The following is a 22511-nucleotide window of genomic DNA, read 5'->3' on the forward strand; positions in this document are numbered from 1 at the left end:
AAGAAGTGATTCCTGAACCTGGATGTAACAGATTTCAGGCTTCTGTACCTTCTACCCGATGGTAGCGGAGAGATGAGTACATGGCCATGGCCAGGATGGTGTGGGTCCTTGATGATGTTGGCTGCCTTTTTGATGCAGCGACTGCGATAAATCCCCTCGATGGTGGGGAGGTCAGAGCTGATGATGGACTGGGCAGTGGTCACAACTTTCTGCATCCTTGTCCACTTCTGGACGCTCAAGTTGCCGAACCAAGCTACGATGCAGCCACTCAGCATGCTCTCCACAGTGTCTATCTGCACCTTTGGTTGAGTTTGTACCAGTATCTTTGGTTTGTACCAATATCTTTGGTTTGTACAGTTGTGAAGTTGTTGTTGTAATTTTTAGGTGTCTGTCTTATTTGCCCACTGAATTGGAGCCCCGTTGTCCTCCCCCCTACCATCGAGATAAAAAACAGTGAATTAATATATGCGATCGGAAAAAAAGGATTTTAATTTTTTTTAAAGAGTTTGCTTGTGATGCGGCAGCTTACTGGGCAGGCCGGCGGGGTCTTTGGATGACCGTTGGCGGCGGCGGTTGTGGCCGTTGGGCGCGCGCTGTTTGAATGGTTTGCGCGGGAGGCGCGCGGGAGCTGGGGGCGGGAAACCCGGCGGAGAGGAGCCGCGCTGGGAGAGGGAGAGAGGGGGTAGAGAGGGGGTAGAGAGGGACAGAGGAGAGGAGTCGCAGCGGCAAGTGAAGGGACGGGGGGGACAGCGCAGAGAGAGAGAGAGAGACATTGTAGAGGAGGAGGAACGGCGGTCAGACAGGGACAGGGACAGCGAAGAGAGGAACTTGGAGCAGGAGTTGGGCCAAACGGCAGCGGAGAGGAGCCGCCTCTCTGGGACAGGAGGGGGGCAGACTCAAGGACAGCGGGGAGAGGGGGCACTAACTCGCCAGCTAGCTGCTGCTCGGTGGCAGGTCAGTGCAACGCCAACCTCGGCCATCTTACCCCGTCTCCCAACGATACCCTCATCCCAGCCGTCCGGGTGGAGAGGGTTTGCAGCCCAATGTGAATGTTCTCAGTGTGGGGGGGGGGGGGGAGACGTCCGTCCCTTCCCCATCATCCCTGGGGGAGAGTGGGGACATTTCTGTCACTCCCATTGCAGCTCCTGGGTGTTGGGTATGAGGAGGGGGAGATGTTAGTGCCCCCTCACCCCAAAGAGTGGGAGAGATGTCTGTTCATCCCCGGGAGTGAGGGAGAAATGTCAGTTCCAACCCTGGGGGTGGGGGAAGATGTAGTTCCCCATTCCAAATGGTGGGGAAGATGTCTACCTCCCTTTCATCCCTTGGAGCGAGGGTGGTGGTGTTAGTCTTTCCTCTTGCACCCACTGGATGTTGGGTGGGGGTTGCCTCCCATTGTAACCCTGCGAATGGTTGCTGTCAGTACCCTCCCTTCACAATCTTGGGAAATACATCAGTCCCTTCTCCCATGCTTGACACCCTCCCATTTAAAAGTTAATTGAATGGAAATGTGGTCACCATGGTATTTCACAAAAGGTCAAGTTGGGTTTATTATTATATGTTCTAGAAACTGATAGTTGTAGCAACCTTCTGATGTGGGACTTCAGGATTATGCATATCCTGCCCAATGGTGGTATTGTGAAGGGGCATGGCCTGGATGGTTGGGTTCTTAGTGACACACACTACCTTCTGGAGGCAGCGCCTCGTATAGATAGTTTTGGTAAAGGGCTGTGCCTGTGACGGACTGGGCTGAGTAAACCACTCTGCAGCCTCTTGCGTTCCCATGGCATTGGAAATGTCATGACACAACCTGTCGAGCGCATCTACAGAAATTTGTTTGGTGACATGCGGAATGTCTTTAAACTGTTAAGAAAGTAGAGGTGCTGGCGTACCTTCTTTCGTGATCCTAGGCCAAGGATAGGCTTTCTGAGGTGTAACTTCCAAGAATTTGAAACTGCTAACTCTCTCCACCAATGACCCACTAATAAGAATGGGAGCAATGGACTATTGAGGTGCCATTGCTCTCAATTTGTCAATGAATGTCAACAAATTAAACTGTCTTCTGTCTTCAGGTTGTGTAATGCAAAGATGGAGGCACAAATGCAAGAGATTAAGGCATTAGCAGATGAGATGATGATTATCCTCTCTGGTTGTCAAGGGGAGGTACTTCTGCAGAATGCCATGAATTATAAGGCAAAAATGGTGAATGTCTATATGGAAGTAGAACAATGTGTGAAGCAGCAGTTAAGAGGTAAGCCAAGCAAATTTGGAATTTTAAATGAATTATCTAAAATCGCCCATTAATATGCTTAATCGTAAAATTTTGATAATAATTGCAATCTGACTTTTGAAGGTTTGATTTTGCAGCAGACTTGCTGACTTTGAAGTCATCGTTACTTAATTCCGTTATTGTTTGGAAGGGCAAATTGAGTGTGCGTTGTTTAAAACTGTTGTGAGAAATTAGATTTGTGTATGTATGTGAATTGCTCATTTTTTATTTGCAATCTTACTCTTTCATCAATTTTTATAATGACTATAGAATTCAAATTCCAAGCACTTCACTGTTTTTGGAATGGAAGGGACATTTTTCATGCTTACAAAACAATGTACAGTTTCTGAAATATATGTGGTTTGTCCAAGAAGTTTAATATTATAATAATATTTTGGTATTTTCAGAGATTCAGCAATCACAGGAGCATGTGGCACAGGAAGTTATAAATGTGGGAGAAGAAAGAGAGATAAGTTTTCTGGAATTACAGAAGATTAAAGAAAAGTGGAAAGAGACTCAACAACAGAATTCTAAGAATGAAATGGAACTTGAATATCCTTTATTACTATGTTGTGCTTAAGATAGAAAGACTTCAGTCATTTCCTTAGCTGAAACAGTAATGCTCTGGCATGCAAATTCCTGTGTTTTTCCAGCTCTTAATTGCAGATTGACTTCCGGTCCAGTTTCAATCGTAAAACAACAAATCTGAAACATTCAGTAAATTGAACACCATTTTTGGAGAGGGAAATTATTATTTCTAGTTTTGGTTCAAAACGAATGTATAACGGTAGATGTTGGCTGAGCACTGGCCCCATCCTCTGCTTTTGGTTTGCATTTCCTGCATTTAGTGGAATTTGCTTTGTTTAGAGTTTCTTGGTGTGACCTTTGAAGAATAGCCAAGTTATCCTGCTGAATGAGGGTGCTAGATGTGGATGCATTCAGATGCATTAACAAGGATAACAATAATAATGGAGAACTTTAATCCACCCCAACTTTAAACCAAATGAGCAATAACAGTGTGGAGGATGAATTCATGAAGCATAACATGGACATTTTGTAGTTGAGTATGTTGAACCAACTCAAGAATTTTGGATCAAAAAATGTGACTAAAGGTTGATTGAAGTGATGGATAAGATTCTTGTGGTTTGTGTTTATGTTCATTATTGGAATTTGGGCATCAGTGGCAAGGCCTGTATTTATTGCCACCCATAATGTGAAGATTTATGCAAAAATTGATAGTGATTTAGTCCAATCTGATACTCGAGCCTCAAATCCGAATAAAACTAAATTACAAAAGCATGGTGTGATTTGGCTATACCTATAATAGATGGGGAAGCCACATTAAAATGAAAACAAACAATGGCTAACAATTTAGAATTAATACATAATTTTTGATTAACACATTTTTAAGCAAAGAATACCAACATTATTAATGGATCAAAGGAAAAGGTTTATGTTGCAAAATGAGCCATTTTACAATTACAATAACCAACAAATCAATTAATTTCCTTAATATATAAAGATCACATTGTTACAGAAAGAACTGGAGGAGCTTGAGAAGTCTGAAAAAGAAATGTCTAAATTGGAAGAAGAGGTAGATGAAAATACTACAGTCGTTATTCCATCAACTAAGTAAGTTAAAATACTTTAAATTACAGTAAAGCCACTTCTACCTTCACTGTCTTTAGTATTATATTTGGATATGGATTGACTAATGGATTAAGTGATGTGTGGAGGGAGATCAACCAGCTTCTTTGCACAGCGAGGATAAATTATTCAGTCTTCATGACAGCCTGAGTGCAGTTTGAAGGATTGGGAACTGTCATAATGGTAAGTTGTGGTTATAGATTGCAGTAGAATTGTGCAATACTTAAAATGAGCACCTGATCTCCAGATGCACTAGCAACCTGCTTACAAAGCATTGAGCATTCTGAAATAATCAAGCAAGATAGTTAAGATTACTTTAAAAATTCCAAACAAATAAGAAATTTCAAAGTAAACTTGTTCTCTGATCAGCACACTGATGAAATGCCTTGCCAGATTTTTGACTGTAAGATATGGTATAGCACACAGTATGTAAGAGATATGTTGCTGTCTCAACTTGAAGTCTTGCTGCTGTTGGCAACATGTGTTTTTTTTTTGTAGAGTACTTATATTTAAATATGGTTTGCATAGGTACTTGGCCCACATCTTCCACAAGGTTACTAAGATCATTTGGGACTATGACTGCGACCCATCACTTGTAAGAGGCGGTATCCTTTCATATGCGACTACAAAGATGAATTCTGCTGATGAATTGAAGGTTATGCTTGGGGCCGTAATCTTCAAAATAAAATTGAGCAGAGATGGCACAGATTTTCAAAAATTTCCAGAGAAAAAGGTTTGGTGTTTCAAGGGGAACAAATGAATTGGAGTACAAGATGGTATTATGGTTCTTGGTATCAAACAATTCAATTAATCCTTCCACCTGCTTTGTCTTTTTTTAATCCCATTAGAACACGTCCATTAATTGCAGATTTAACATGTTTAAAGCAATAGACGGGAGATTGGTTCATCCTTAATTATGCTTAATTTCCAGTATTTCTTTAAGTTATAAGGTGATAAGTAATAGGAGTAGAATCAGGCTATACAGCCCATCAAGTCTATTCCGCCATTCAATCATGGCTTGTCTATTTTTCCCTCTTAACCCCATTCTCCTGCCTTCTCCCAATAACTGCTGATACCCGTATATCCATTTGTCCCACACACCACCTCACCCCATCTTTCCTATTCATTATATTTGAAATCCCAAAAATGCCTTTCATGTACTACTCAAAATGCGATCCCAAAGATTTATTTATGATCAGCCACTCAATTTTTAATTATAGTTTCTAATAACTTGCCTGCCATAAAATAGATCAGTCGGTTTACATTTTTTCCTTCACTTCCATAGATATGGGTATTTAATTTGAATTCATTATAAAAGGCAGTGTGAAAAAATAAATGGTGGAGACCTGGACAGATTGGGCAGACTGGCTACTTTCCAAGCTGCAAACTATTTTGGTACTAATTGGGTTGATCAGTTGAAATACAATTGGATCATTTTGAAAGACCACATGCTCTATTGACCTGGATGAACATGTTGAAATTCATGAACTACCCTGTCAGAGAACGGAAACATCCTTGCAATAATGGTTGTAATCTAAGGTAAATTGATGGAAAATTAACATATCATAAAGGTTGGAAGAGATGAGAAGAAATAAATTTCAGGCAAGCCACAATTATCAGAGAAACAGTTTATGACAATTAATAACAGCTAATATTTAAAGTAATTTTATTAATGCATAGCACAGAAAACTGATTAACGATTATTATTTTTTTAATTGCTTAAAAGTTGTGTTTTAATAAGGTCTGTTTTGGGCTTTTAAATTTCATTTCTCTTCTGACATTCTGTTTAAATTTGAGAATATTATTAAGTATTATGTTTCATACTGCCATTTTCTTACGTTGCGTGCACAAGTATAACAACTGATCAATGCGCCTTTTATAAAAAATTATTTTATTTTTGGTCAATTATTCAAGTGTTAGAAAGTAGGGTGTCTTTTCGAATTGATGAGAATGCAGTGATTTCCTTAACTATACTTTCCAGTTCACTTTGGAGTGGGTTTGGCACAACCCATTAACATTGATTCTACCAAGCACTCTGACAGTTTCATCTGCGATTACCTGTGGAGTCTGGTGAGCACGGATTGGTAAATTATTTTCTGGGCCTGGAACTATAAGTGAATTACATATTTTGGGTATCCACGTTTTGAATGAAATCTTTCCAGTCATATGGCTTCGATCTTGGAAAATATAGCTTTCATGAGTGAAAAGTTGACTCAACAGATTCTTTGGATGTGGTATTTTTGTAAGGTCATATTTAAAAGATGACTTTTGTACAACAAAGTAAGTTGGACAATGTGTTTTTCCTAATGGAGTGGTGGTGATTGGAAAATCTTCTCAACTACAACCATGAAGGAATAAATCTGTTTACTACCACTCTGTCAAAATACTAGAATGTTGTAAAATGCTATTAATCACTGTGTGTGTGTGTGTGTATATATATATATATTTAAATGTAAACTTTTACAGAAATGATTGATCTATTTGCTTTGGCACATGTAAATTAAAAAAAAAAATTGCTGCCATGGGCATGAGAACCGTAGAGTTGTTATTAGATGAAAATTGCCCATATTTGCTACGTAACGTGATCTGTATTGGAACACACAGTGCTGGAGTAACTCAGTAGGTCAGACAGCATCTCTGGAGGGCATGGATATGACATTTTGGGTCGAGTCCCTTCTTCAGACTGATTGAAATAGGGGGAAGAAAACTGGAAAAGAGGTGAGGACAGGACAAAGCCTGGCAAGTGATGGCTGGCCACAAAATGCTGGAGCAACTTAGTGGGTGAGGCAGCATCTCTGGAGAGAAGGAATGGACGACGTTTCAGGTCGTGTCCCTTCTTCAGACTGATGTCGGGAGGGGGTAGGACAATGATAGAACAAGTGATGTGTGCATGCAGGTGTGGGGTTTTGATTGGTTGACGGGCAGACAAAGGCGAGATATGAAAAGGAGACGAGGGTGAGGGTGTCAAATAAGGGGAGAAGAGGAGTAATATTTCCCCCCCTCCCCCCACAGTTTTTTAAAAACCTCCTCTCCTCCTGTGCGCCCACCCAATCAGTCTGAAAAAAGGTACCGACCCAAAACATTGATTATGCCTGCCCTCCAGAGTTGCTGACCCATTGAGTTACTCCAGCAGTTTGTGTTTTGCCCAAGATTCCCTGTGTCTCCATAGTTCTGTAGTAAGGTCATAGAATAGACATGAATTGACAATACTGGTTCTGGCCCATTCTTCGTCATGTGTGTGACCAAAAGGATGAAAAATTGTGGAATACATCTCTTCTAATTCTGGAAGCTTTACAGGTATGTTGTTTTGTACTGCATATATGATTCGTATTTTTTTCAGTTTATCAGGTGAAATTTTTATGCTGACAATATTTAGGGTAAGAGGTCAAATGTGACTGGTCACGTGTGTGACATCACACGGATGCATTTTACAAACTGAATTTTAAAAAGCTGGAATGTTCATATATTTAGCAGACATGCATTGTAGTTCTGTAGGTAGGAAAATAACAATGAATAAGATTAATCTCTTACAAGAACTTTTTAATGTATCACTTTATGATGACATCTGGTCACGTGTGTGAAATTTTGGTTCACTTTCAAAAGAATGGGCCTACAAGATTCCTCCGATTCTAATTACTGCGTTCCGGCTTGTCTTTCCAAGCTAGTCAAGGGTAGCATTGGTGGGAAATATGTGGCTATGGTAAATGAAAATATAACAATGAAAAAACAAGAAGCTTTGACGTGAAAAATGTTGGGTTTTAGTAAGAGCCATGTGTATTGAAATCCGAGTTTATAATAAGGTTTTTGTGGGTTTTCATACAATGCGAAGTAACAATATTGTGAAATAAGCTGTATTTTGGGCTTGCACTGAAAATCTGTTCTAATAAAGTGTTTTTGCTTCTACTTCCATTGTGGGAATAATCTTTTGCTTTCTGGATTTCTACATTATGTACTTAAATTTGTTTTACAGAGGAGTTGTGATCATTTATTAAATAGTATCTGAAACTGGTGGTGTTATATGCAACTTATGCACCCATGATTTTTCTGTCCCTTACTCTTTTCACATGCAGTTTGGACTCCATTTAGGCAACTGTAACTTCAGGAGGCTCTGGAAGAGCAAACATGGATTCTATAGTAAATAACTTTTAAAACTTCAGTTACAGGAATAGCTGTGTATTATGACTTCCATGTGCAGATAATTGAATAAACTTTGACTCGTTTTCACAAACTGATGGCAGCTTAGTTATCTCTCAGAAGAAGTTGGGCACGGAGAGAATCAAATTTGTTGTTGAGGATTTTAAGATGTGATTGCAGATTATTTTTTGGTGGTGTTTTGGTGAGAAACTCCTCAGGCTATTGTGATTAGCAGCAGGCCGGGATGCCCCCAACAAGCAGGCCCGGCTAGCCCGCTGCGCTCTCCGGACCTCGCCCTAAGGCTTGTTCTGCGGGACCTTGCCAAAGACTTGTTGGTCAGCGGGATCAGGAACTCACCCGAAGGCTTGGCAGACAGCGTAACCACGATGAGCTGGTGAAGTTGGACGCGAGGAGGATGCACTGGGAAAATGCCTCCAGCATCTTCAGGAGCTGCCCCGGGACATAAAGATGGAGAGGAGATGGACGACTTTTGACATTGAATAATGGTGACACCCGCATGTGTAATATGAAAAAAGGATTTCACTGTGCAGTTGCATATGTGACAACTAAACCGCTATTGACTATTCAACTAACCACATTAATAAAATTGAAGTACCAGTAATCTAATTCTGGTTTTGTGAGATGCGGGTGGCTGGTTTGCACTGCTCTGTTTAATTAGCATTTCAAAGACTTGTTATAATGTTAAACCATTTAAAATCACCTTTATAGGCGATTGGTTAGGTGTAGCTAACTACTCCAAGCAGAGTGCACCGTTTCCTTTTATCCCCCAAGTTGCAATTGTTATAATTTTGCACAGGGTTGTGTAATTTGTAGCATATTTACCTCGAGGCACATCAACCCCATTGTCATCTGACCTCTGTATTGGTTAGAGATGGCATTCAACATCTTTGAGAAACTGGCTGCACTATTCTCTGGAATAACACTTATGATGCAAAGTCAATTTTGCCAGTTGCCACTGCAGCAATTAGCATCGGATCCTCAAGTAATTGTTCCAAGTATAAGCGAAGCCAAGTGAAAATGGCACTACCCAACAGCGGAAGTCTTGGAAGCAACTGGCTCTGTTAAGTAGCAAGAACATACATTTACCGGCTTTGTTCTTTTAGTTTACTGATAGTGTAAGTTGGAGTATGTTGTTAAACCATTGTTAACTTCAACAATTGAGCGAATGTATGGGATAGACAAATTAATTGAAAGAAAATATCATTGGGTCAGTGATACATATACATCACCGAAGCTTGCACGTTTGATCCGCATCATATGACAGCTAAAGAAGGTAAGTAAAATAGTAAGTATATAAATTTATAATGCACATACTTTTTCTCCCAGATATGCGAGTCAAATTATAGTCAAATTCTCAATCATGGCAGTGTTGCATGTATTATAATAATTGCTACAGATACACATGAAATTCTGCAGCAAATGTGCTACATAAAACAAAATCCTTTGTAGTTACAACAGTGCCAGCTCTTTAGAAATATGCCATTAAGCATCAAAGGATAAAAAGGGGCTGTATACATACAAAGCTTTCTTTAAAGTTCTTGCATTCAATCATTTTGGATATGTATGCCTTTCACCATTGGACTGCCCCTGCATCTGTAGCACCGCCATTAAGTGGGGGAATCAAGTAGAGTGCTGGTATCTCCATAGCTTGAATTTACTAGTTTTACTGTACAGTTTTATCTAATTTGAAAAATGGAACGTCAACACATTTATTGTTTATAGTTTTATTTAATAATAGTTAATGGCCTAAGGCAAGCTGTACTTTAGCAGAATACACAGTTCCTTAGTCCTACGGGTTCTGAACCAATTAATAAAAGGCATAGATAGAATGGATGTGGAAAGGATGTTTCCACTGGTGGGAGAGTCTAGGACCAGAGGTAATAGGTAATTCAAGGGCGCTCTTTTAGAAAGGAGGTGAGGAACTTTAGTCAGAGGGTTGTTAATCTGGAACTCATTGTCACAGAGGGCTGTGGAGGCCAAGTCAGTGGATATTTTTACGGTAGAGGTAGACAAATTCTTGATTAGAACGGGTGTCGAGGGTTATGGGGAGAAGGCAGGAAAATAGGATAAGGAGGCAGGGATCAGCCAAGATTGAATGGCGGAGTAGACCCGATGGACTGAATGGCCTAATTCTACTCTTATAACTTGTGAATTAACGATTTAGTTACTAATTATCTACTTGTTCATCATTTTACATTATCAGTTCGTCGCTGCGAATGAAAATAAGATTAAACAAATCTAATAGTTAAATTGCATTGGACAAATGCATTATCTCCATAGTATTTACTGTACTCACTGCATATCTTGTTAAAACAAAATACAATTAGGCAGAACCCACAAACTTGAACTCGACATAAACTAAAGTCCAGTTGGGAAACTACTGTTGCCTTGCCAGGAATTTTAGTTATTATTCCACTTACCATGTTAATTATTTGCTGAATTATACACTGAGTTTCAGTGCTTCATGTACAAGACACCCATTCTCTCCATTCAAACTACATCCTGCTTTTCTATTTCTCCAAACAAAGCTGCTACTAGCACATTTTACTCCAACTGTTGAACTTCCCTCACTTGTTCTAACCCAGCTACATTCTTTGTAACTAATTTGCCTTGATTTTTCAACGTTAGGGCTGAAACTATTACAATTAATATAACTGCATAATTGTTGACTATTTAATTTGCCTGCATTGAGCAATGTTCTGATTTGTAGTGGACATGAATGATAATAAGATACACACTCTCCATGCAGGTAGCACCCATGGTCAGTATTGAACCCATATTTCTCAAAATTTGCGGCTGTCATAGTGACTGCTGTGCCACTCCTGCTGCACAATACTACAGTCTAATAACATCAAAACCAAGGAGAAAATGGCTGACTTCCCACAACTAGGGAGATATCTCTGTCAAGATAATCATCGATGATAAAGTTCACTACCACTTCAATAAGCTAACATACTCTTTGGTTGATTGAGGAAAAGTGTATTTGAAGATCAAGACCTCACAGAGCACAAATGCGTAGTCTACCAGACATTAGTGACCCTTGCCTTCCTAACTGCAACGACCTGGATTCTGCAGTGCAGATATCGCAAGCCATTGGAAAAATACCACCAATATCGTGGAGGATGTGGTGTCACCTATTTCCACTAGTTATGTTCTGTGTCAAGAGATTGAGGATCCAGTTGCTGAGAAGTTCTGACCCTTGGACCAGGACTTTAGAGATGTTTGTTTGGTAGTGATGATATTGAAGGCAGAGCTATAAATGATAAATAGCTGTCTGATGTAGTGTCCACATTTTCATATTGGCTTCATTTGCCACCTCAGAATCCACAAAACCTGAGAAAAAGCAACATCGTCAAACCTATAGGACTGGTAAATAAGAAAAAGTGACTTTATGACGAATTAAAATATAATAACATATACATATGTATATATGAGTATATGGATGAGAATATTGAGGATGATTAGTAAGTTTGAAGACATGAAAATGGGTGGAGTCGCACATAGCAAAGATTTTTAAAGATACAGCAGGACATAGATTAACTGAAAATTTTAACTGAGTTACGGCAGTTGGAGTTTGCAGTGTGAGGTAATGTGTTTTGGGGGGTCAATTTCTCTTGGGACATATAGCAAATAGCAGGTACACAGAATGACCTCGGGATGCAAGTCTATATAGCTCAGCTCCAGAAAACCATTTTGGTGTTTAGTTTAAATCAAAATTATATTTTTATATCTAAATGTTTTTGAGATGTGGTCAGTGGCCAGTATTCATTGCCGATCCCTAATTTTTCTTTGTAGGAAGGAACTGCAGATGCTGGTTTACACCAAAGATAAACAAAAAGTTGGAGTAACTCAGCGGTTTAAGCAGCATCTCTGAAGAAAAGGAATAGGTGAAGTTTTGGGTCGAGTTCAGTTACTCCAGCCTTTTGTGCCTGATTATTCTTTAACTGATTGTGGTGGGCTGCCTTTTTTAACATCTGTCCTGGTGGATTTATCTCCACAGGGTTGGCGGTTTGAGAATTTGAACAATACATTTCCAAATCGTGATACGGAGAAGAACCTGTAGGTGGTGGTATTCTCATTAACCAGCTGCAATTATCCCTGGTGAGGAATTGGAGCTTCTGTCAGAGTAGCCTATATGAGTAGCTGCAGTAGATTTTGTAGGTAGTCCACCAGCAGTCGAGACAATAAATATTAATGTGGTTAAAGGATGTCCATTAGTCTGATGAAGGATCCTAGCCCAAATCCATGTTCTCCAGAGAGGCTGTCTGACCCGCCGAGTTACCCCAGCCCTTTGTGTCCTTTTCTGCCTACGAAGAATGCTGCTTTGCATGCCTAGGATGTTGTTGAGCTTCATGGGTGTTGCTGGATCTATGCTCATCTAGGCAAAGGAAGAGCACTCATTCTTGCTCTTAATTTATCCTTTGTAGATAGTACAATAGCTTTAGACCTCCAATTTAGACATACTGTGGTTCATTGAAGTGCACCATAGAATGATTGATGCAGATGAGTATGTAAGATGCCTCACAAAGCAAGAGAAGCATGGTACTTCTGTTTCAAATGGAGTTAAAATCAGAAGCGTTGACTTACAGTAACTGGTTGTAGAATAGTATAGATTGAGAACAAGGAGTGGGTTGCCCATGTTCCCTCCTGTTTCTACGCTATCGATAGAGAAACAAAAGAATGCAGTAGGACTGGGCATCATTTTAATAATTTCCATGTGTACAGTCTGTATCAGCCATTTACTCATTCTTCGTGTTATGGGAAGTACTACAATTATGGGTTGTGGATCATTTTTTTCCTTCCACCAGCCACACTTTCAGAGATCCAGAATTGCCATTGTATATGGCATTTGAGGTTACATTTTAAACACATTCTTTTGTTTCTCATTCTCAACTTACATGGTGTGGGTGAAGTCTGTCCGCTGCTGAAATGCATAGCTGCAGAAAACCTTTACTCTTGCAAGGTAGTATCATGTACAAAATTCTCGAAATGTACATGTAGAACATGAACTGTATGTATTGCTGCAGTGTTTCCAACCACACTGAAAGTGTTGCCCCACTGTGGTCACACCACCAAGTGCATTGCTGCATTACCCACCCCACCTATATAAGTGTTATTCCACTGTGCCATCCACAATATATAAACTGCTGCACCATGCTAAACCCACTTTATATATATTTCTCTGTGCCAGCCACATTGTGCAATGCCCACTCCACTGTGCATACATTGCTGCATAACAGCTGAACCATTGTAAGGGTCCTCACTAAGTGAAGTGCTCATCACCCAAACAGCTTGCAGGTCAGATTTGTAGCAGCTCAGCAATGTATTTACAGTGGCTTGCAAATGTTTTCAATACCCTTGAACTTTTCCACATTTTGTCACATTACAACCACAAACGTAAATGTATTTTATTGGGATTTTATGTGATAGACCAACACAAAGTGGCGCATAATTGTGAAGTGGAAGGAAAATGATACATGGTTTTCAATTTTTTTTTCAAATAAAAAACTGAAAAGTGTAGCATGCAAAAGTATTCAGCCCCCCTGAGTCAATACTTTGTAGAACCACATTTCGCTGCAATGACCGCTGCAAGTTGTTTGGGGTATGTCTACCAGCTTTGCACATCTAGAGACTGAAATTTTTGCCCATTCTTCTTTGCAAAATAGCTCAAGCTCGGTCAGATTTGATGGAGAGCATTTGTGAACAGCAATTTTCAAGTCTTGCCAGAGATTCTCAATTGGATTTAGGTCTGGACTTTGACTGGGCCATTCTAACACATGAATATGCTTTGATCTAAACCATTCCATTGTAGCTATGGCTGTATGTTTAGGGTCGATGTCCTGCTCGAAGGTGAACCTCCGCCTCTGTCTCAAGTCTTTTGCAGACTCTAACAGGTTTTCTTCCAAGATTGCCCTGTATTTGGCTCCATCCATCTTCCCATCAACTCTGACCAGCTTCCCTGTCCCTGCTGAAGAAAAGCATCCCCACAGCATGATGCTGCCACCACCATGTTTCACAGTGGGGATGGTGTGTTCAGGGTGATGTGCAGTGTTAGTTTTCCGCCACACATAGTGTTTTGCATTTAGGCCAAAAACTTCAATTTTGGTCTCATCTGACCAGAGCACCTTCCTCCACATGTTTGCTGTGTCCCCCACATGGCTTGTGGCAAACTGCAAACGGGCCTTCTTATGGCTTTTTTTCAACAATGGCTTTCTTCTTGCCACTCTTCCATAAAGGCCCGATTTGTGGAGTGCACGACTAATAGTTGTCCTGTGGACAGATTCTCCCACCTGAGCTGTGGATCTCTGCAGCTCCTCCAGAGTTACCATGGGCCTCTTGGCTGCTTCTCTGATCAATGCTCTCCTTGCCCGGCCTGTCAGTTTATGTGGACGGCCATGTCTTGGTAGGTTTGCAGTTGTGCCATACTCTTTCCATTTTCGGATGATGGATTGAGCAGTGCTCCATGAGATGTTCAAAGCTTGGGATATTTTTTTATAACCTAACCCTGCTTTAAACTTCTCCACAACTGTATCCCTGACCTGTTGGTTGTGTTCCTTGGGCTTCATGATGCCGTTTGTTCACTAATGTTCTCTAACAAACCTCTGAGGCCTTCACAGAACAGCTGTATTTATACTGAGATTAGATTACACACAAGTAGACTCTATTTACTAATTAGGTGACTTCTGAAGGCAATTGGTTGCACTGGATTTTATTTAGGGGTATCAGAGTAATGGGGGCTGAATACTTTTGCATGCCACACTTTTCAGTTTCTAATTTGTAAAAAAATTTGAAAACCATGTATCATTTTCCTTCCACTTCACAATTATGCGCCACTTTATGTTGGTCTATCACATAAAATACCAATAAAATACATTTATGTTTGTGGTTGTAACGTGACAAAATGTGGAAAAGTTCAAGGGGTATGAATACTTTTGCAAGCCACTGTAAATGAAAACATAGGCCATGTAAGGGCAAGCGTAGTTAAACCAGGCATTTAACTCAACCACTAAAGGACACAAAGTATTGGAGTAACTCAGCGGGTCAGGCAGCAACCCTGGAGAACATCGATAGGTGACGTTTCAGGTTGAGACCCTTCATTCAGATCATGCTGAGAATCGAGCATCCTAAGCTATAGAAGCAGAATTAGGCCATTTGGCTCATCAAGTCTACTCCACCATTCAATCATGGCTGATCTATCTTACCCTCTCAACCCCATTTTTCAGCCTTCTCCCCATAATGCCTGACACCCATATTAATCAAGATCTTGATTTTGGTCTCTTGTCATTCACTATCTCAGCCTGTTGCATTCAATGGAAATTTGACTAATTTGGGGGGAAAATGAGTTATCCATCATTGGATCTGTCTGGGTTAGACCTCACTTAACTGCAAAATCCATTGGGCATTAGGATCACCAAGAAGAAATCCTGGCTTGTTTCCTCTGCTACCAGTCACATATTTTGCCCCTCTAGTTTCAAGTGATGGGACATGGGGAATTACAGGATATGAGGGCAAAAAGGGACATGTAATGGGCAAGTTGGGCTGAAGGGACTGTTTCCACGCTGTATGACTCAAAATTGTCAATTCAGCAGATTTAAAGAGAATTCCAAAAGCTTTTATAAATGTATTAGAAACAAGAAAGAGTAGGCCTCCTCAACCTCCTTTTCCTTCCTAAAGGGAAGTCTGTGTGTGGAGCCCGAAATATGTGTGATGTCCTGAATGAATAATTTGCATCAGGAAGGAGGGTGGAGAGTTAGGGGAAGTTGTTCACTGACAGTCTGGAACACGTGTATCAGGAAAGAGGAAGTGTTCGAGATATTGGTACACATTAAAGTGGACTAATCCCCTGGGCATGACGAAATCTATACCGCCGTGTCATAGGAAGCGATTGAGGAGATTATTGGGGCCCTTATGGAGACTTTTTGTAACACGATGTACAAATCTGATGAGGTTGCCGCCTTTGTGTATGGTTGCACCGTTGTGCAAAGACCCTGTATTCTCACTCCCTAGTGTTGAAAAGGGTGGGTCTGTCATGTTGCAAACAAAATGGTCCCTTGCAGTGATCATGCCATTCCACTTATCTGTCATAGAATACTATTCAAAAGATTATCTTTGACCACAATGCAGACATTTGCACAAAATGTCATTGAGGCTGATTGGAAAATGGTGACATTGGTTCTTGTCACATGATTCACTGAAAAGCCTGTAACAGATATTTGGCAGAATGTTTTCATCAGAACTCCCTATCACATTCTTCTTGTGCAGCTGTAGTGTTGCCATAGAGGTGGCTACTCTGGGAATACGGTCTTTTTTTTTTTATGAATGCATGTTTGCCATGAAAGTGCAAAGAGATTCATTTCTCTTGGTCGAAATTCATCCAAGGTGCACAGTGCAAAACGCTGTTATATGGGTTGATACGGAAGACTCAGAAGGAGGGCAAATATCAACTGCTATTGGAAGAACATCAACTCTGTGATTGATGTCCTCTGGTCAGCCTGTATCCTAGTGATCTTTCAGTGACAGGAGCTGTCCCCAAATAAATGCTGCAGACTGCCTCACTTTAAGATATAGGACGGAACTGCAGATGCTGGTTTACACTGAAGATAGACACAAAATGCGGGAGTAACTCAGCGGGACAGGCAACATCTCTGGATAGAGGGAATGGGTGATGTTTTGGAAGAGTCACGACTTGAAACGTCACCCATTCCTTCTATCCAGAGATGCTTCCTGTCCCGCTGAGTTATTCCAGCCTTTTGTGTCTTGCCTCACTTTAAGGTTCAGGGTTGCATACTGAGGGATATGCTGAAGCTTGGTGTAACCATTCCATAGGCTTTGTGGATAATGGTCACAGTTTACAGCTTTCTTGCCATTGCAAATTGTGGTTAGGACCTGTATGAAGAAAAACCTTGAAAAACCATAACAGATCAACGGTGGGTGGGATCTCACTGGCTCTACACTCCGCTCTGGACCACTTGAACAACAAAAACTCATATGTCAGGCCGCTATTCATTGACTACAGCTCGGCATTTAATACAATCATCCTCTACAAGCTCTCAGATCTGGGTCTCTGCGCATCCCTCTGGAATTGGATCCTCAACTTACTCATCCACAGACCACAGTCTTCCGTACTGGTGGAAATGTGTCATCCTCGATAACAATCAGTAAGGGAGCACCTCAAGGCTGCGTGCTCAGCCCTCTGCTTTACTCATTTTATATAGACACACTGAACTGTTCTGTATTTATGCTTACAATATTCTGTTGTGCTGCAGCAAGCAAGAACTTAATTGTCCTATCTGGGACACCTGACAAACTTTCTTGACGACTATTTGCTCAAGTAATGCATGCAACATAAAATTCATGACATCCTGACAGAATGTAAATAGACTGATGGGGCCTGATCTGAAAAAAAAAGTGACAAATGAATATGCTGCATAATATCTATTTGCAAATTGTAAGATTTAAGTCGTGTTTTTAAAATTAAATAAAGAACTCTGGACGGTACAGTGACATAGTGGTAGAGCTACTGCCTGGGGTTAAGGAAAAAGTTTTCACGTCGCGGCCCTCTTTTCACCAATCTTTCCACCACCACGCACAAGAAGCGCAAGACAGACACCATTGTATGCAGATGCCGAGAGTGTGTTCAACTCTGGCTGAACGACTTTGAATCTTGTGTGTGGACTCGATAAGAAGAAGAGGAAGCTACTGCCTTACAGTGCCAAAGACCCAGGTTCGATCTTGACTGTATGGAGTTTGTACGTTCTCACAGTGACTTGCAGGTTTTTCTTCGAGATCTTCAGATTCCTCCCGCACTCCAAAGACGTACAGGTTTGTAGGTTAATTGGCTTGATATGAATGTAGAAATGTAAAATTGTCACTAATGTGTGTAGGGTAGTGTTAATGCACAGGGATCACAGGTCGGTGTGGACTAGGCGGGCCGAAGGGCCTGTTCCCATGCTGTATCTCCAAACTAAACTAAACATTTAACAACTGTTGACAAGAAACCATAACAGTGAAGGAATGATAACTCTCTAGTGTTGAAGTTTACAGTATGTTAGTTGGTTACCATCACTTAAACATGAAATAATATTTCACTCAATTATATGTTGTTTATATAGCAATCCTGCAGCTTCAAGTGGTTTGACTTTCCCAGAAACTAACAGTTTATTGCAAGACTAAAATTAGCTTTAATATAACTTGCATGGTGCAACGCCCAAACCACTTTCATTAACATGCTGTTTTTCAAAAATTGTGATAAAAATCAACTTTTGAATCTTAATATAAACTCGTAGTCAACAACCCTATACCACAGCAATGTAAGAATTTGAATTTATATTTCCTCAGTCAAAATGAAAATGCAGTTGTGGGTATGCTTTGATATTAACAAGGTAAAGGATGTATGTTTGGGAGGTTTAAATTTCTATTCTTTGCCTCAATTTCTTGATTCTAGGTCAACCACACGAATAGTCTAGTTTAGCATCTAATTTTATTATTACCACTCAGTTAAGCAACTCTGGTCAGATAGAGCATAGGCACTGGGCAAAGACGGCTTTACTTAGCGCCAGCTCCAGTTTCAGAAGGGCACCCACATCCTTCAGTCCAACATTCCCATCTTCAACACAAATCATCCTTTCAGATGTTTCTGGCTAGATATTTGCTTAATTGTTTAATGCTGAAAGGTTAATTATGCCTTGCCTCATTAAGTGGTAGAAAAGCACAGAACCAAATGTCGAAATTCAGATGAAATAGGATGGGCGTTGGTTCGTGTAGTGCAGACCACAAAGACTACCTTCTCTGCACTATAATTACATGTATATGTAACTCAAAGAAACTTCAAAACTTTCCAGCCAGCAGAGAGTGAAGAGTTGTACTATATATCAAAGATGATTCAAATTAGGGATTAAATGAGTGAATTAATTGAATTATTAAAAATAGAATAATTTGCAGGATATTGCTCAGTTAAATTATGGACTCATAAGTTCGGCTTTTATGGAGACCTATCCTCGAAACTCAAGACTGTACATGCCTACTACCTTTGTGCTGCAGGAATTTTTAGATGTGAATAGACAATGTGCATGACCGCTAATTATTTCTTAAGAGAATTGTAAAGCTTTGATCTGGCTGTGACTTTAATTGAGATATTCATCTCTTATTGCACCAGGCCCTACAACTGGCTTAGGAGTGGTAAATGATGGTAATATCTAACAGCCATGTCCCATCCTTTGTTATACTCCAGTTACATCTCACTATTTAGTTTGTTGATTGTGCTTTATTGATGTTGTTCATAAGTAGTTCAGAGGAACCACTAAGAAGATGAATGGAAGATAAATAAACCTTGTTTATCATACAAAAATGCAGTCCATATTTCTATAATCTTTCCCTTTGAAGATAGTACTAAAGAAATATAGCTTGTGGATGCAGAAGAACACAAGACAATCTGAGTAGGAATAGGCTCTGGCTCATCAAGCCTGCACTGCCATTTACAAGGATCATGATTGAGATAGGGAGTTTACTTTATGGTTAATCTGCTCCAGGCTACAACTCCTCTTCTGTACCAGTTCCCCATTGCCCTCAATTCCATGATCTTTCAAAGATGAACACTACCTCTAATACATCCGATAACCCAGACTCCACAACCCCTGTACGTGAAAAGAAATTCCTATATACTGTAGCTCAATTTCAAATTCTCACCACCCCATTAGAACTGTGTCCCCTCATTTGAAACATTTCCACGAGTTAAATCATCTCAACATCTACCCTGGTTATGGCTTGGATAATATAACATAATCTGATAGTTTGGCAGGTACATCCTCTTTTCCAGCTTATACAATGCCCAATAAGCAAGTCAAGTCAAGTCAAGTTTATTCGTCACATACACATACGAGATGTGCAGTTAAATGAAAGTATTCCACCAGAATAGCTTTGTACACATGTCACTTCTCCCCTTATACGATATGATGGAACTTTATTTATCCCAGGAGGGAAATTGATATGCAACAGTCATGAAAACACAAATACATGAAACATGAAATTAAAGTGACGAGTGGAAAGGCTTGGGGGATGTGCAAAGATTGGGGAGAGAAGTCAGTCTCATTCTATCCCACGACAGAAGAGGGGGGAGTTGTAAAGTTTGATTGCCACAGGGAAGAAGGATCTACTGTGGCGTTCTGTGCTGCGTCTTGGTGGAACCAGTCTGTTGCTGAAGGTACTCCTCGGGTTGACCAGTGTGTCATGGATGGGGTGAGCTGTATTGTCCAGGATGTAGCACTATATATTGTCCAGGACTATAGCAGTACCTTACAGTCATACACTTACAAAATAGGTCACAGATGTACAACATCCTATGGGATATTTTTCTTTCATCCTTCAGTTACAACTCATGCCGTGAAGACTGTTACCCAACACTGCGTGGTATTTGCAACTCTCTGGTTATCCACCAAATTGGTCAAGCTATTGGAGTCACTCTATGATGACTAGGAGTAAAATGACTCTTAGACTTTAATTCTTAGACCCGGCAATGGAGATTAATGTTCAACTTAGATTCACAAAGCGCTGGCAAGGATTTACACTATTATAGATAGTCTTGGTTTGGATGATTTGGAGTTGCATTTAGGATGCATTAACCAATGTCGGCAATTGGGAGGAGTCCTGTGAGAAATATACAGCTCTGTAGCAATGTTAATTTGTGGTTGGGCATAATTTTTAAATTATTATTTGCTTATTGTTGATGCTTTTTAAACGATATTTAAGGCAGTAAAAATCTAAATGGATGGTTACGCTTTCTTGGCAATGAAAATATCTTTGATGTAGAACAAAAGCATTCCATTGATAATGCCAGTTGTCCAATGTGAAACAGACACAACAAGAGTTAAAGGAGTATGTGTAGAAAACAACTGCAGAAGCTGGTTTACACCAAAGGTAGACACAATTGCTGGAATAACTCAGCGGGCCAGGCAGCATCTCTGGAGAGAAGGAATGGGTGATGTTTTGGGTCTGAAGAAAAGTCTTGACCCAAAACATCATCCAGATGGAAATGGGAAGATGTGAATGGTGGTGGAATTGAAAGTGTTGACTAGTATTGAAAGTGGCAGAGGTGTTGGAGAATGATGTGTTGGATGCGGAGGCTGATGGGCTGACAGTTGAGGTCATGGGAATTCTAACCTTCTTCCATCTGGGAAGAGGGGGAGTGAGAGCAGAACGCTGGGACACAGAGAAGGTGCAGGTGAAGGATCCATCTACGACAGCATGGGGAAGCCACGTTTCCCAAAAAAAGGACATCTCGGATGTCCTAGAATGGAAGTCTTCATTTTGGGAGTAGATGTTATGGGGACGGAGAAATTAAGAGTAGGGGATGGCATGTTTGCAAGAGGCAGGATGGGAGGCAGTGTAGTCCAGATAACTGTGGGAGTTGGTGAGTTTGTTGTAGACATCAGTCAATAGTCTGTCTGTCCCCTGTGATAGAGACAGAGATTAGAAAAGGGGGGGAGAGGTGACATAGATAGTCCAAGTGAATATGAGGCAGGGTAGGTTAGTGGTAAAGTTAATGAAATCAACAAGTTCTACAAGAGTGCAGGGGGCAGACCTGATGCAGTCGTCGATGTGGCGGAGGAAGAGTTGGAGGATGGTGCCAGTGTACAATTAGAACAAGGACTGTTTGACGTAATCAACAAAAATGCAGGGCATAGCTGTGGCCCTTGAAAGTGTCCTTCAAATTAACTTTAAGGAAAACAGGAAAGATGAGGTGTAACCAGAGGGCTGAGGGAGAGCTGAAGAGAAAGTAAGGACTACTTGAAATTAGAGAAGTCAATGTTCATACGGTATGAACATTGACTTCTCTAATTTCAGGTTCTCCTTACTTTCTCCTCCCCTTCTCAGTTCTCCCTCAGGCCTCTGGCTCCACCTCTTCCTTCCTTTTTCTCCCGCCCCCTCACCCTCACATCAGTCTGAAGAAGGGTTTCGACCCAAAACGTTGCCTATTTCCTTTGCTCCATAGATGCTACCTCACCCGCTGAGTTTCTCCAGCATTTTTGTCTACCTTGTATTTTAATTTGAAAACTTTAAGTTGTAGACAGAGTTGCAGTTTGCCATCGTTGCTCTTGCGATTGCACAAGCATTTATAATATTGAGCTGCATTTGAGATATAGCTGTTGGCATAAAATGATTCTTGCCAAATGATTCTGCGTGTTAGTGGTAAAAAGTGAACAGTGCTTATTTATCTTCTGGGCTCTATGTTGAAATTGTGCATTACTAATGCCTAACAACATTCTAGAGATGGCAGGAGTCTGCCAACAATTCTTTCATGTGGTTAGTTGTCTTGGGTTTGCTCTCTTTCTCTTTTTATCTCCACACAACCAATGCAGATTATCTAGTCATTATCACCATTGTCCTTTTTGGAATCTTGCAAATGTATAATCACAGTTGCTACTTTGCAGGACGGTTTTAGTGGCCA

At 40.5% G+C, this 22511-nt stretch overlaps 1 protein-coding gene across 2 annotated transcripts; it reads left to right on the top strand.

Moving 5' to 3' along the window:
• The first annotated feature begins 510 nt into the window (after positions 1–510).
• spc24 (SPC24 component of NDC80 kinetochore complex) lies at positions 511–7816 on the top strand. Of its 2 annotated transcripts, none has more exons than XM_055664229.1 (6): positions 511–604; positions 2070–2248; positions 2674–2818; positions 3794–3898; positions 4442–4518; positions 5895–7816. In XM_055664229.1, the coding sequence occupies exons 2-6, from the start codon at positions 2086–2088 to the stop codon at positions 5999–6001; spliced, it is 597 nt and encodes a 198-aa protein (XP_055520204.1). In that variant the 5' UTR covers positions 511–604; positions 2070–2085; the 3' UTR covers positions 6002–7816. The 2 variants fall into 2 exon arrangements, with proteins under 2 accessions (XP_055520204.1, XP_055520203.1); XM_055664228.1 differs by lacking the exon at positions 511–604 and adding an exon at positions 708–954.
• The last annotated feature ends 14695 nt before the right edge of the window (positions 7817–22511 follow it).

The sequence above is a fragment of the Leucoraja erinacea genome, chromosome 39 (genome assembly GCF_028641065.1).
Source record: "Leucoraja erinacea ecotype New England chromosome 39, Leri_hhj_1, whole genome shotgun sequence".
Classification (NCBI taxonomy): domain Eukaryota; kingdom Metazoa; phylum Chordata; class Chondrichthyes; order Rajiformes; family Rajidae; genus Leucoraja; species Leucoraja erinaceus.

What these genes read in the sequence shown, in the direction of transcription:
- spc24 (XM_055664229.1), top strand. Translation starts at nt 2,086, where the DNA reads ATGGAGGCACAAATGCAAGAGATTAAGGCATTAGCAGATGAGATGATG. An exon ending in TGTGAAGCAGCAGTTAAGAG is followed by an intron (nt 2,249 to 2,673) that starts GTAAGCCAAGCA and finishes TGGTATTTTCAG; the next exon opens with AGATTCAGCAATCACAGGAG. An exon ending in AAGAATGAAATGGAACTTGA is followed by an intron (nt 2,819 to 3,793) that starts ATATCCTTTATT and finishes TATAAAGATCAC; the next exon opens with ATTGTTACAGAAAGAACTGG.